The 16,181-nt window shown below is 41.0% G+C and overlaps 1 protein-coding gene across 3 annotated transcripts in view; it reads right to left on the reverse strand.

The window, feature by feature from the left end:
• Positions 1-16,181, reverse strand: part of LOC136886347 (PAX-interacting protein 1) — a 136,616-nt gene that overhangs the window by 46,349 nt on the left and 74,086 nt on the right. For all 3 annotated transcript variants that reach the window (XM_067159085.2, XM_067159083.2, XM_067159082.2), the window contains 2 exons: positions 13,143-13,298; positions 3,761-4,097 (listed from right to left, as the gene is read on the reverse strand). In XM_067159085.2, the coding sequence (XP_067015186.2) occupies positions 3,761-4,097; positions 13,143-13,298 (493 nt within the window). The remainder of the gene's footprint in view (positions 1-3,760; positions 4,098-13,142; positions 13,299-16,181) is intronic.

Raw genomic sequence — 16,181 nt, forward strand, 5'->3', positions numbered from 1 at the left:
CTAGCGATTTCTCTCGTCGACATTCGAAGGCGATGTCGGAGTCGATTAGTAATATCCGTCGACAGCTGTTCCGTAAAGAAAATTCGAAATGAAAGAGAACATATTTTCGTAATAAATGCGTAAATAACATGTCTGATAACGGTTGTTAACTCGTTAAAAATGAAGGCTGACTAAACGACCGTTTAATTTTGAGGCTAAATACTGCAATTAAGAAAGAATGGGATACACCTCGAGATATGGCAGAGTGCTTAATTGATTTCATAGGTTAGTTTGTATTTTGTCGCATCTGGTTAAATTACGGAAAGGCTATTACGAAAATGTATAACGAGAAAGGTATAATTTCCCCACCGGCGCTTGAAGTGTGTTTTCATCATACGTATAGTATGGTAAAGTGAGGATACGTGACGCTGTTTGAATAAGAAAACTTAAACGTTTGCAACAAAATGTGATCGATCATCTTCGGTACGGTATAGTTTTCTCACTTTGTGCATTTGCGAGCTCTCTTGTTGACATTCAAAGGCGATGTTGGAGTTGATTAGTAATACCCATCGACTGCTGTTCTCTAAAAAAAATTCGAAATGAAAGAGGATAACACGTTTCCGTAATAAATGCGTAAATGACGTGGCCGATAGCAGTTGTTAACCCGTAAAATTAAAGACTGAATAAACAATATCTTAATTTTAATGTTATATACGGAAATTTCGTAAGAATGTCATACCGGTACACCTCAAGATATGGCAGAGTACATCACTGATTTCAGAGGATATTTCATATCTTCTCGTGTCTAGTTACGGCTATTTACATGTACATTTTTCGCGAGGAGGTTATTTCTCTACATGCGTTTCAAATATGTTTTCATGATAGGCTACATATACGGTTAGGTTAGGTGACGCTGTATGAAGAAGAAAGCTGAGGTGTTTGCCACAGAAATCTCTGGAGTGATAGCGTATTTCTCCGAATCCAAGACTTTTTTCCCCTCAGAAACTCATGCGAAAACTCGAGGGTTGTTGCATTCGCGGCCTAACAGTAAGTTAATGGATACCACTGGCAACTACCGCAGTAACCACGCTGCTTCTTTTCACACGCGCACAGAACTCATTGACAATAAACGACCGCCTCTTTACTACACATCGCTAGCCGCGACAACCAGCTGTGCAGTGCCTGTGTGTTTCTCAAATCTGCAGAATGGCATCAAAACATGCGACCCTTCGAATTCTTAGAAAAACCATGTCTACTCAGTGGCAGAGTCATAACGCGTCTATTGTACTTGACGCTTAGTAAAATTAAGGTTTATAGAGAGCAGGAATATTTTCGTGATGGATAGTCGTATTGTAAAGATACGTGGAAAAGGTATTGCCGGCAAATTTTCAGCGGGTTCTAGTCGATATTATGATGCCAATTTTAAGTTAATGTTTATTAAACACTCAAAAATGTAGAAAAATTGTGCAGCCGCAAGAAAATACGGCATAGGCCTAACTAAAGCCAATATTTGGAGTTAGCGTGGAGACAAAGAGCTAAAAAAATGCGTACTGTACAAAAATGCATTCAGTGGTCCGCAACAAGGACGCTTTAATGAAAGTCGATGATGAAATTGTGAGGTATATGCACGAAAAACGCAAGGGCGGTTGGCCATACCGTGGCGCAATAAACTCGTTCGTTGACTTTCAACGTTCGCGATTAGGCCTATACATCGCTAGCCGTTGAATGTGGCCGCACCCGACAAGCGAGACGTGCGTGTAGCGGTAGCCGGTTGTATCTGACGCTGCGTAAAAGTAACAGTTTTATAGACAGCAAGAATAATTTCCCGATGGATCGCTGTATTGTAGAGACGCATGGAACAGGTATTGCCGGAAAATTTTCAACGAGTTCTCTTCGATATTATGATGCCAATGTTAAGTTAATGGTCCTTTAACCCGCGGAAATAAAGAATAATTGTGCAGCCGCAAAGGAAAAAAGAAATACGGCGTGACGCAAGTCAATGTTCGGCGTCTAAAAATAGTCTAAAATGCGTAGGCCTGTATGATTTTACAAACTTCTTTTTGAGCCTGATTAAAATTTTTTGAAGGAAGAAGTGGGGTTCATCTGGGATTCGGAGAAATACGGAACTATATTTTTTTCAGAATGAAATTAAACATACACTTTCACGTAGTATCGGATTACGAAAAATACACAAGTAAACCGTAGTGTGGATATCATCTGTCGAAACGCAAGTTTTGAACAATCGGATTGCCGTTTCATACCGATTTTAAAGTGCATGAAGGGTTTTCCATCTTTTATACAAAAATCGGATATAACGACAATCCGTTATAACGAGTAAATTTTTCGCTGTTGTGAATTCTCGCTATAACGGACTTCTACTGTATCTCGGAGTTACTCTTCAAACAACATTGGCATCTTTCAATAATCGTATCAAAGAAAGAGCAACATCAGCAACAAAAGCAATTTATAACATTCAACACCCATAAAAAGTTCAACAAAAACAGCAATGACACTATAACAGCTATAGCACCAATAGCAACTTATGGAATCCACATAATCCGGGATAAACTTAAAAGTAACAATCTGCTAACGCTAGAGAAAGTTAAATTTCGTTACATGAAATGAATCCTGGGTACCGGGAAGACAGCACCATCGAGACTGGCCTATGGCTTACTAAAAGAAACTTTCTTCATACAAGACATCAGAATGCAGATACACCTGCCAAGCACTAAGGCCTATGAGAACACATCCCAAATTCTCATAGAAAAACGCACCTATATATCTGGAACGACTTTTATTCAACAGACGCATTAATGAGGGATAATTGGAAAAAAGAAAATTACGAGCTTCGACACGTAATAACGCAATATGCAACACATGGTTTTCATCACAAGCTCTGCCAAAATAAGAGATTTCATCAGCTGAATGAATATTGTGTGTGTGAATTGTGCAATGAACACCGTGAAAGGTATCATGCAAATATCTGCAGTAAAAGACAAATATCAATAACAAAACTAGGACTAAGGTAATGTAATAGTGTACTGTTTTTGTATTTTGCACATTGTGTGCATTTTCATTAATAATAATAATTCCTTACATTCTGGTAGAATGTATCTGAATGTTGCACGCTGTTGCTAATCCCTCTATTCATTTTTTTTTTTTGCAAGTTGCTTCACGTCGCACTGACACAGATAGGTCTTGTGGCGACGATGGGGCAGGAAAGGGCTAGGAGTGGGAAGGAAGCGGCCGTGGCCTTAATTAAGGTACAGCCCCAGCATTTGCCTGGTGTGAAAATGGGAAACCACGGAAAACCATCTTCAGGGCTGCCAACAGTGGGGTTCGAACCTACTATCTCCCGAATACTGGATAATACTGGCCGCACTTCAGCGACTGCAGCTATCGAGCTCGGTAATCCCTCTATTCAGCCCTGCATTTTATATTAGGTTGTTTCTTACATTTGTATCCCATGGTGGGTTGGCGTCAGCTAAGGCATGTGGTCTTTTAAAACTTTGTTCCAGAATAAACAAGAGACCCAGGAAGCTGTCCACAATGTTAGGGTTCTGACCTCCAATATTTATGAATCTCCTCCCCCACTCTTCTGTCACCTCATCATCACAATTGTCTACCTCTTCTCCACGTTGAACTCAATTCCGTTTCTCACAGTTTTCTCATTGAGTGTTTTAACTTCAAAAGCAGATTTAAACGAGAGACTTAAATGAAGTTTGCCATGCTAGAAAATGGTAATTTTTTAGAGTTATTTTAAGAAATTCAGTAGACTTACATTTAAGATTGGGGTTGTGACCGTAAAACTGAGAGCGAGGCGGCTGCTGTTGTGTAGGCTGAACTACTGCCGTTGGTGGGCCCTGGCCAGTCTTGGCCAGTGCGGCAGCAACAACTCGAGCCGGCGTGGCAGCCGTCTGAGTGTACGGAGACTTGACGCCCGGGACTACGCTGCCAGCCGGGGCAGGCACGGCGATGGCACCCACGGGAGGAGACTGCTGGGGCAGCACACCTCCCACGTGCTGCCCACCGGGACCTGCCACGACCATGGCAGGCGGACGAACCGGAGAGCTGCCGCCAGCGTTAGTGATGTTGCCCAGGGTGCGCCGCTGTTGCTGCTAAACATCAAATGATCACAGTCACACTTTGTAAGAGTTATCAAGTAACGTACAGAAAGAGAGGAACATGAAAGGGAACAAAAAATAGTATTAAAAAAAAAAATAGTAATAAAAATAATAATATTAATAATAATGTTATTTGCTTTACCTCTCACTAACTACTTTTACAGTTTTCGGAGATGCCGAGGTGCCACATGAGTTCTTTTATGTGCCAGTAAATCTACCGACACGACGCTGAAGTATTTGAGCACCTTCAAATACAACCGGACTGAGCCAGGATCGAACCTGCCAAGTTGGGGTCAGAAGACCAGCACCTCAACTGTTTGAGCCACTCAACCCGGCTAAACAAAATGGCAGTTCAGCGTGGCCCCATTGTCCGCCATCAGAACTACATTATCGGCAAACCATCATACTTGTTTTTCCTTCCATAAAATTTGTTTCAATCTCCTTGTGTATTTCATCCATGACTCATACATAAACTATGTTGCCTCAGCCCTGCTTTTACTCTGAAATCATCTGAATCCCCTCCTAATTTTCTTACTGTACTTTTACGATTACTATACACAGAGACTGGGTGTCCATATCAATGTAACAATAAGAAGTTAGACCACTTCCATCTGGTCGATGCTTCACATCAAGTGGAGTTATACAAGAAATACTGATGTATTGTATTGTATTTATTGTTGAACAAACAGGCTTCTGCCCAGTACATGTTCTTATTCATATCGGGTTATAAATTAAAATTAAGTAAATAACTAAGTACAGTGGAACCTTGGATTGCGAGCATAATTCGTTCCGGCAACATGCTCGTAATCCAAATCGCTCATATATCAAAGCAAATTTTCCCATAAGAAACTATTGAAACTCGGATGATTCGTCCACAACACAAAAACATTTATTCGCATAACATTTCTAAAACAAAATATAACGTAAAACAATTAAACTGCACTTTACCTTACAATAGAATCATTGTTGGTGTGAGGGAGACGAGAGATGACATGAGAAGAGTTACTGTGTAGCATGAATTTCACTAACGGAATCACTGCTATCGGTTGGCTCATTGGAAGGGTTTTCTTTTCGTGCAACTTTAATGAGGAACCTGTACAATGACTGTCGCTTTTGCCTCTTTTTGAGGATTTCACGAAAATGTGACATTGCATTGTCATTGAACAGATTCATCCACTGTAATCATCTTCTTCTTCTGACCGAATTCCTTTTTAGCCTTCCTTTCGTTCACAGGGCCCATCGTTGCAGAACAGTTATATCACAAATGACAGAAACAAAACATGTACACTCGTACGGTGTTGACTATGCGAGCGAGGCACGCCAACTGAAGTCCAGAAATGAGAGTGGCAGGGGGAGGGGAAAACAAAGGCACACGGGAGGTGGAAACGTACGTACGCGTGATGCTCGTATTGCGAAACCTCACTCGCTTACCAAGTCACAATTTATTTAAAATATTTGCTCGTCTTGCAAAACACTCGTAAACCAAGTTACTCGCAATCTGAGATTCCATTGTTCATAAATAAAATAAGTACAATAAATTAAAATATATATCCATAAGGGCTTGGACAATTCCTTCTCGGAAGTCCAGTAGCCATGGCATTACAGCAAACAGCATGTGAGTTGATAATGGCAATTAACAAATTAAACTGGCATGCTAGATAAAATAATTAACGTAAAGTTAAGGCAATGATTATAATAAGAAAGATGTGGCAACCCTATGAACCTACTTCTACCTCCCATGCTGTCAGCATGTCTAATGGAATTATTACTACATGCTGACATTGTCCTAGCTTCTAAATACTGAGTGCCGATCTCTTTCTGATCTGATTATGCTGGCCACTACACTGTTTACATTCCATGCCATTACATCATATACTACCTCGTATTTTTCTGATACACTGTTTTCTCACAGCACATAAGAACTTATTCAGGCCACTATCATTTCTCCACTGACTTGCAATCCATACAGTAATTTTTTGTTCATCTCTTTGCCTGCACATTTTTTGCTGCTTAACATTTAAGAGTTTTACCCTTAATTTCTCTGTTCCTTTACAGTCACAAAGAAAGTGTAAGTCATCTTGTTCGGCCTCACATAGTATACACTGAGAGTTCTTCCTGATCTTATTCCATCCTTTGTTTCTATGCAGCCCCAAGAGCCACCATAGTAACCCACCCTTAAATCTTCCGTCCCCAAATCTTATACTTAATTTTGAGAGCTGGTATACCTTGTAGAATAGGCTGAGCAATAGCCTTTCCCTACATTCTTCCAAACATTTCTGGGTCTGCATGTCCTTAATTCTCATTGTTAGGGCCCGTTGCATTCTGCTGTTGCTCCCCTTCCATCCCTCTCGCCAAATATATCCCATACCCAATTCCTCAACATAACTTTTGATTTTTGCTAACCAACCCTCATCATACATTCCTTCCAGTTCACGTCTATATAATTCCTGCAAAAGAATACCACCACTTCCTCGCCTTAGTCTGGACCAATAATTTAACACCCTTTTGACGCAGTCCACTTCAATGAACTCTCCACCTCGGTAGTTATTGGGTAAATTTCTAATTCCTTTCTTTTTGTATATTGGGCATATTATCCCATATTCCCATTCCTTCGGTACCTTTGCTCTGTTGAAAATCCTATTGAATAGGTTTACAATTCCTTCTACCATCTGGCCGTATTTACTTATTTCTTTCCAGCATACATTACTAATACCATTCCTCCCCACCGCTGATTTTATCTTCAGTTTCCCAATCACCTCCTTCACTTCTTCTACTGTAATATCCCTATCTAGTTCGTGGATCCTTACTTCCACGCTTGCTTTCTTCCCTTATACTCCCAGTCGTCTTTTCCTCCTAATAGTTCGCTAAAATATGCCACCCATTTTGCATAGTCAATATTCATTTTCTTCGGACCCTTCTCTCCTTTATTTATCCTATTTATTCTCTCCCAGATTTTTTCAGTCTGATTCATGCAAAATACTGATGTACTAACAAAACAAAACCCCACGGCACAACAGCTCCAAAGGGCCTTGGCCTACCAAGCAACCGCTGTTCAGCCCAACAGCCTGCAGATTACAAGGTGTCGTGTGGTCAGCACGGCAAATCCTTTCGGCCGTTATTCTTGGCTCTCTAGACCGGGGCCGCCAACTCACCATCAGATAGCTCCTCAATTGTAATCACGTAGGCTGATTGGACCTCAAACCAGCCCTCAGATCCAGGTAAAAATCCTTGACTTGGCCAAGAATTGAACCCGGGGCCCTCAGGTAAGGGGCAGGCACGCTAACCCTACACCGCGGAGCCGGCTAATACTTATGTACTGTGGCAGGCAAACTCCACAGGTTTAGAGCTATTCTTTTGAAGAATTAGCTGCGATGGCCGAATGGAAAATGATCAACTACGGAAGAAGGTCCTCAACAGTGAACTGCAGGTTGGGAATAGAAAGGTCAGGAGATAAAAAATCCTGTCCTGAAACAGAGCATCGGGTCACTGGAAGCTGGAGTGTGCTGGCACTCTGAGTGGTGCAAGGTTTCCCTTCAAGGTGAAGCCTTAGAATACTAACGCCTAAAGATGTTGGATGAAAAGAGAGATGCCATAAAAAGTAGGTCCAAGCAACAGTGTCCACTATGGTACAGTTTTCAAACTCCGCAAATATAATTTTTGTAACATATAGAAATCATGGAGCCAGGGGAAAAGCCCTCTAACCCGAAAAACTGTAAAATATGTATATATCTTTAAGTATTTTTTAGAATAGTGGCATTCATGTTTATTTTAATGGTAGTCTTGTTTAATTTTAATTTTAGTAGTATTTATTCCATACAGTCGCTATTAAGCAGGTTCTTCAAAAGCTGAAAATGACCTATTTACAGGTCGAAAACAGTACTCTCCTTTTATGTAAATAATATTGACACAATGTAAAATAAAGTATTGATTAGATGGAGAACTCATCCTTCATACTTGTGTACTCCTCTGAACATGTAAACTAGGGCCTAGATGTCACCATGACAACTGCCAAATATTGTTCACTGTTACCATATACCTGGGTGGAAAAGTGAGCTCATCAACTTCAAACTTGGAATAGTTATTGGTTATCACATCAATAAGCAATCAGTTACAGTCATTTCTGTCCTCCTTGAGTTGCCCAAGTCGACTATCGTAGACGTGATAGTGATGTGAAAACAGAAGACACAACCATGCCATGGTTAAATAGGCTACGTGCTGACCGAAAGGAACCATCGAGCACTGAAGAAAGTGTACCAGTAAAATAACATGACACTGTGTGATACCATCACACGTTAAGTTCGCTGTGCCACTAATTGTGCAGTTGGCACCATGACTGCAGTTCCAAGCCCAGGTTCGCATCAACAAGATGGCGTGTGCTACACAGCACGAGTAAACGAGCTCCGCAATTCACCTGCCATATGAGCAAGAAAACCATCAAATTATATTTCAAGGGTGTGCCAGTGTATCATTTTAATTGTCAGGTTGAACACTAGTAAGTGCTATGATGCTGAAGGTCGTGAACAAACGTTTGACGAAGTTTGAAAAACGGATGTCCGATTTTCAAATTCTCTTGAAGCAAGCCATGGCTGCTGGTGCGGCAAGAGCTGCCAATCCCAGCGACACTCTAACCGGCCTTGCATCAGACTTCCAGGACATCCGAGAAATTACATCTGTGGAATTAAATGACACAAAGGACGAGGTAGGCCAGCTACAAGAACATCTAGATCGGCAGGATATTCAGCTTGACAAGACAGGGGGAACTGCCTCCTCCTTCACGTTGTAAGTGAAACACCCAGCGAGGATACCTATGCTGTGGTGTTAGAAACCTTGAAAATAATCTGACCGTTCAATTGTCTATGGGCAGCACAGATCGGTGTCATAGACTAGGCCGTATGACCAGGATGGCAGCTGAGGTGGTGTCTGCAGGGAATAGATCTACAGTGAAACCTCGTTAGTAGGTTCCTCATTAACAAGTTTCCCCACTTAGCACATCGTAAATTCGAAGTCCCGATTCTCATTGTATTAAAACTATATGAAAATGCCTCACTTATCGAGTCACGAATTTTTGCTAAAACCGCTTGGTACGATCATATTTTTCCTAGCCCTGAAAATGTTATTTGCATTCCTTGAGAAGCGAACGTGATTTCCAACTCAGGCAAGATCCGTCGCCATAGTTGCGCGATTATGGAAAAAGTGAGCCTATTATTGTGCTTGTATTTTGCATTCCATTCAGAAGTTAGAAATTTATTTTGTGTTGAGTAGTACAGTGAAGTTTTGTCTTGTAATATGGTAGCCTATATCTGGATTAGGAACATAATTGTGTGAAACTGACTAGCGCGGTGCATATTTGATAGCCTAGGTATGGATATCGAAAAAGTGAAATTCGTTACTAATGAAGAAAACATTAAAATCTCTCAAGAAAGTGGACTGGCATCCGCATCTTTAAGCGTGCAGAGGTCGCAAATGTTGAACTCGCACCTTCGAGTTTCGACTCGATCAATTAGACTTGGTCGAAGTTTTCAAATTGGCAGCCAAAATCATTCTGTCGCAGTCGCACATGGCTGAATATAACATCCAATTCATTGTCTAAGAGTGTGACCAGAAAATATTTTATAACCCACTGCTCCGAAATAAAAGGCTTCTACTAACATTTATTTTAGAAAGAGTGTGATCTGCAATAACACTTGGATATTCTTACTGGCCCCAGTGCATATGTTTTCATATTTGTTGTTTGGTGTTTTTCCACAGCATTTAGTTCGCTTGTTATTTTATAAGCCCCAGCAGAAAAGGTTTTCATATCTGTTCCCTCATACTTTTCACACCTTTTAATACTTTCCTCTCATCTTGAGAAATGGTAGTTATAGTTTTCACTGTACCCGCAGATATACGATGAAAAATGCCTTCACGAGGGAAATAATCGTATCTAGTGTTTCCATATTCCTGTTGGATAATTTTTATTTGTATATTCAGTAGTACATTTTCTCGTTTAAAAATATGGTGTAAAATATAATCTCACTTCATCCCCGACCCCGTATTAGGCTGCGAGGCTAAGGGGACGATATGCATTCCACTAATTGTATCAGTAAACATGTATCTGTGAAAGTGCTTCTTCCTTTTAAAAAAAAACCTGGCCCAGAGGGCTCGCCTGGTCATCAAAACTCAGCAGTGAAAAGGTTAATGAGGTTTTACTGTATTATAATTAAATTTGTCAGATACCATGAACGAGACTGCATCTGGCGAGCCAAGCGAGCTCTGAAGGGTACAAAGCTGCTCAACACGGAATCCCTGATGTCCACACAGAAGGAACTACTAAATAAAGCACGGGACTTCTGGGGTATGCGCCGGGTTTCGACCCAGGATGACCGGATTATTGTTCATCTAGATGATGGAAAAAACTGCAGATTAATTCACCTTGTGAACTGAATTCACACTTGAAGCGACTAGGTGGATTATCGGAGTGAAGAAACCGCTGTGATGTGTCTTCACGATATTGTTTTTTTTAGGTTTATTATATGTGTGTTGTGTGTGTGATGTGTTAACCAGTCAGCAGTCCGCTTCATCAGGATATCCAGGCAAGATTTCTGTCTTAGATCAAGCACGTCCGTTAGCCAGCTAATTACGGGACCACCCTCTGACAGTAACCGCAGCTCTAACAATAGCACTCCAACCCAGCGCACTGATGCCGGTAGCCTTCAGAACCTCACGCTCTACAGTGTATGTCATTTGATCAGCCTAAGCTTACTTGCACACTTGGGACGAAAGAATTTAACAGGACTTCCTGGGGTCAATGACCATGGGGTTGACATTATGAATAGAGATAACGGTACTTGGCTGTTAACTGGCTTTGTTTCACTTCTTCTTCTTAATGTGCCATCTTCTAGCGAAAGTTGGCGGTCGACATGGCGATCCTGAATTTGGATGCAGCGACACAGAACAGAGCCATCGTGTCCAACCCATACCAGTCTAAGAGGTTCTTCATCCATAGAGTTCGTTGTCTACCAGGACACCTACGTCTTTCTATTCTTCTTTGAATAACAAGTTGCAGGATTCTGTACTTATCATTCCGCATCATATGGCCTAAGTATTCCAGCTTTTGCCTTTTAATTTTCCAAGTCGACCCAACACCTCGGAATTCTGGATTCTGTCTGTCCACGAAATGCGAAGCATCTGCCTGTACACCCACATTTCAAATGCTTCCAGTCTTTTACAGAGGGCTTGAGTAAGTCTCCAGCCTTCCATTCCATAAAGTAACGTGGGAAAGACATAGGCACGGACCAGACGGAGCCTTAGGTTTAGTTGTAGGTTGCGGTTGTTGAACAGTTTCTTCATCTGCATGAATAGGCTTCTCGCATGTTCAATGCGGACCTGTATTTCTTGGTTGCAGTCTCATTTCTGGTTGAGGTAACATCCTAGATACTGGTATTGTTGAATCCTAGCAATGGGTTCACTGCCGAGAGTGAGCTGCATGTGGACGTCTTGCCGTTTACTGATGACCATGAACTGGATTTTCTTGATGTTTTTCTTCAGTCCTCTGTTTCACTACTGTAACTTAATAATTTATTGTGATTTTTTGGTGAATATTAGCATTTCTGATTGAAATGCGGTGCTGGTGAAGCATGTTACGCGTACCTTGGCCAGCATTTCACATCAATGATTCCATTATCAACCAGTTCAACCTCAGAATCAGTGTATCATAAATATCTTCTTCTTCCTTTTATACCACCTTTCCCACACATGTGGGGTCGTGGGTGTGAACTGTGACGCACATGTGGATTTGGTCATGTTTTATGGCCGGATGCCCCTCCTGACGCCAACCCTATATGGAGGGTTGTAATCACTATTGCGTGTTTCTGTGGTGGTTGGTACTGCACCGTGTTGTATGAATATGAAGCGAAAATTGTTGGGACAAACACAAACACCCAGTCCCCGTGCCAGAATAATTAATCAGAAGCAATTCAAATCCCTGACCCAGCTGTGAATTGAACCCGGGACCCTCGGAACCGATGGCCTCAACACTGACCATTCAGCCAATGAGTCGGACCATTTTATCATAAATATGTACACAAATTTTTTTTACAATTCTTCAGACATGCGACGTAGGAATGACAGCATAGTAAAACTGATCATTCTTGGAAAAGTTCCTGGCAAGAGACATTGTGGATGAGTTTTGAAGAAATATATAGGGGATTTTCATCTAGCGTTTGTTATACTGACGTCAGTATACATATATGTTTCATCAGGAAAGAGCTTTGTAGCTAAGAGTTACATGAGAATCATAATTCAAACTGAAAGCACACCGAAGACTAGAGTTCAATGCTCGTTGAGTTTTATAACGTGTTCGCCAGTTGCGTCAATGAGGACCACATCGCAATAGTCAAGTATTGGTAGCACAAGAGTTTCAGCAAGTTTGGGAATGGCGAATGATACAAGCCAGTCTGTATAGAGCCCATGCCAAACTTTCGAGGAGGTAGGTGACTGTGAGGGGGTGTTTTACATGGAGAAGACTTTGTACTCTCATAATACCATAGGGTACATTAAAGGCAAAAAGATATCGGGACATGCTTACCAGCTGTGTGTTTTCTACGGTAGAAGACCAGTTGAGAAATGATAACGTACTCTCTGCCATAGAGCAGGGCCTGTTTGTGAGTGGTTTGTGGACAACAAGGTTCCAGAAATATACTGGACAACCCAGAGCCCTGATCTCAATCCTATCGAACCTTTTTGGGACAAACTAGAATGTAGACTCCGACAACCTACATAACAAACTACGCCTGCTACAGAGCTGCAGGAAGAATGGTCTCCCATCCCCCCCGGTGTCATTCCGAAACCTGGTAGACAGTAGAACCAGTCTGTACTAATGTCCACTAGTAGGTAGTATACCCAAGGAATACTCACAAAACAGTTTTGAGTAATAATGTCCAAATACTTTTGATTAGATAGTGTACAAGTCATTCCTACACATAAATGCTGAATACAAATCACATCTAGACTGAGCACTTCAAATTACTTATGAAAGATAATGGTCAAACAATCAATTACCTGGTATGCCAGAATCTGTGGATCATGAGGCGTGGCCGCAGGTGGCGGCCGGGCAGCAGCAATGACCCCTGGAGGAGGCTGGTGTTGTTGAGCATGATGCTGAGCTGTCATGAGCCTCAGCTGACCAGCAGCACTACCCTCCTGTACAGGTACACCCTGCCATCACAATACTTGGAGCATTACTGACTGCACACATCTGTGATACTAATGACTGAAAGGTTCTCCACAAACTACAAAGTAACTAACTTACCTTTCTTCCATAAGCTACATGGTCATTAAGAGCAGACGGTTTTCTTTGTCTTACAATACCTTACAAAGAAACTGCTGCCACCAACAACAATAATGGCAGGGATTATTCTCAAACAAGAGTTAAAAAAATACCCAAGAGTTAAAAAAATACCATCACATTGTTCTCAAGATAGAAAATGAACTTAACATAGGAATACAGGAAACTGACAACAAACAAAAGAAAAAGCATCCCACCGGAATAACCTAATTCTACCACAAAAAATCTGAGGTCATCTGCCCGTTGAATATCCGTCCATATGGTTAGGCATCAAAAGAGGAAAATTCCTACTTCGTCAACTTCTACTTTCCAATTTTTCATGACGTCTTCCCTGATGTTCAATTCATTCAGGTCCCCTCTTGTTTCCTCTAGCCAATTTATTCTCCTGTTTTGGGAACTTACTACACTGAATAATCCACCCTAAAAATGTGACCAAATAAATTTCAAACATCTGCTTCATGCAGTACTGTGCAATCTGCAGTTCACCTTTTCATCCAGATTATATTTTCCTGTAGGGGGCCAAAAATTTTCCTACGAATTTCATGTTCTTGTTTTTCAATATTTACCGACACAGATAGGTCTTATGGCGACAACGGGACAGGAAGGCCTAGGAATGGGAAGTTAGCAGCCGTGGCCTTAATTAAGGTACAGTCCCAGCATTTGCCTGGTGGGGTTCGAACCCACTATCTCCCGGATGCGAGCTCACAGCTGCGCGCACCTAACCGCACAGCCAACTCGCCCGGTATTTACAATTTTAGAATGACCTGTAAAGTTAAGGTTTCTGATGCATATAGAGCTTCCAGTAGGTTAAATGTTTTGTAATGTTTCAATTTAGCATTGTACAACATCACTTGTTTATTGTAGTGATACCATGTTGGTCTAAATGCTCTCTGAAAATTCGAGGCCCTTTCTGTACTGGCCAAACTGTCTAATCCTGAAGGAAGAATTATTTCTCCAAGGTATTCACTCTTTCCCGTGAGTTGCGTAGTAAAGCGTACTGGAGTTGCACATTGTCTCTCGCAGGTTGCTTAGTAGAGCGTACTCTTTTTCAAACCAAATTCCTCTGCCATGTGTCTGCTGAACATATAACTTCTTGGCACCAGTGAATTCCCTACGCTTCCTGGATACAACTGACAGGCACAGAATGCCAAAATAAAGTGTTTTTTTATGTGTTTTCTTAGATAGAACAGAGAGCTAACTGAATGTAAACACACTGCAGCAACATGGCTGCACATAACCAGTTAAGAGGATATTTTTATGCTGACGGATCCAATGGTAGAGAGTTTGAAGTCGTAGGTATAACAATAACAATGGTGTGAGAAGTTGGGACAGAAAATGAACCTGGGGGAAATCAAAATACAGTATACTGCACAGGACAGAAAATGCTCATTCAGGTACTGTCGGTTGTTAAAATATTAGGCCTACTTGGACAAAAAAAAAAAAAAATTATGAGTTTTAATCCTCCACATAATTCTGTTTTGGGACTATGGTACATAATATTCCAACTAATGTTTATCTTCCATCCCATTCAGTGAAAAATAGTTTATAATTTGTATGTCCGAGAGGCAGTATGATTTGCTATTTAAAAATCTTCATCCGACGGATCCCGAAAATGAAATAAATTAAGGGATTCAGGGTGAAGTCCTGCATTTTCTGCATCACCAAGAAAATACAAGCCCCATCGGGTCGAGCAACTGAGACTGACTTTAGGAACAAGCAATTTAACATTAACTCGCACCATGTTGGATGTATCACTCCGAACTGGGGGGTTTCTGCATGTAATTAGGTGATCTCTTTATATCATTTTAGAATAAGTATAGTGTATTTTCCCTTGTTGCAAAATTTGAAACCGATACCGCAAGTGGTTTTTACAGAATAAATTATTATGTGAAGGTGCTCCATAACTATACTCTAGGTTTTGCCAGACAGTGAACTAAAGATAGTCCGTGGAAAAGGGTTAAGAAAAGATTTCTATGAAACTGTCCCAAATGCCGTTTATTTCATCTTTCTTGCACTTTTGCTGAAAATTTTTCATATACTAGGTTTTCTCAAACGATGTCAGAAAGACTGCCTGAGATGCTATTCTGTATAATGTCTTGATACGATGCCTGGGTTCCTCCTTGTTCTTAGTGATGATAGCTAGGTCATCTGCAAAGCCAAGCATTTTACTTTGATTTTGTTCTCACCAGTCCCGATGTTTATGCCTGTGATATCCTTTTCCCACTCTCTGCTGACTTTATCTAAAACCAAGTTGAACAGAAGAGGAGAGAGTCCATCTACTTGCCAAACACCCGTGTGTACTTCAAAAGGGTCAGAAATGTCCTCAAAAACTTTCATCTTACATTTTGTGTTTGCGAAGGTCTGCTGAATCAGTTCCCTGGTCTTTCTATCCTATTATTATTGTTCACTTTACTGGCCACACTGGACTACTTGAGTCATTCCACATTCACGTTCTCTTAGGAAGTTGTACTGTTAGGTTCTTGCGATCTGACCAGTACCTTTTTCAGTTGCCTGATCGTATTTTTCTCAATTCATCTGAAATCTCTATAGCCCTTCTATGTGTCACTTCTGCTGAAACTTTGTGAGTCTTAAGAGGGGTGTTAATTTTATTTTTGTTCTCTGCATCTGCTATCTTGAGTCCACTTCGTTTTGAGATCTTGCTGAATTTCGTGGATCTATTGCCCTCCCGTCTTCTTTGCAAGATTTCTCATTGCTAGCTGTTGTAAAATCCAGTTTCTTGACAGTTAAAAGAT

This window comes from Anabrus simplex, chromosome X, assembly GCF_040414725.1.
Source record: "Anabrus simplex isolate iqAnaSimp1 chromosome X, ASM4041472v1, whole genome shotgun sequence".
NCBI classification, from domain to species: domain Eukaryota; kingdom Metazoa; phylum Arthropoda; class Insecta; order Orthoptera; family Tettigoniidae; genus Anabrus; species Anabrus simplex.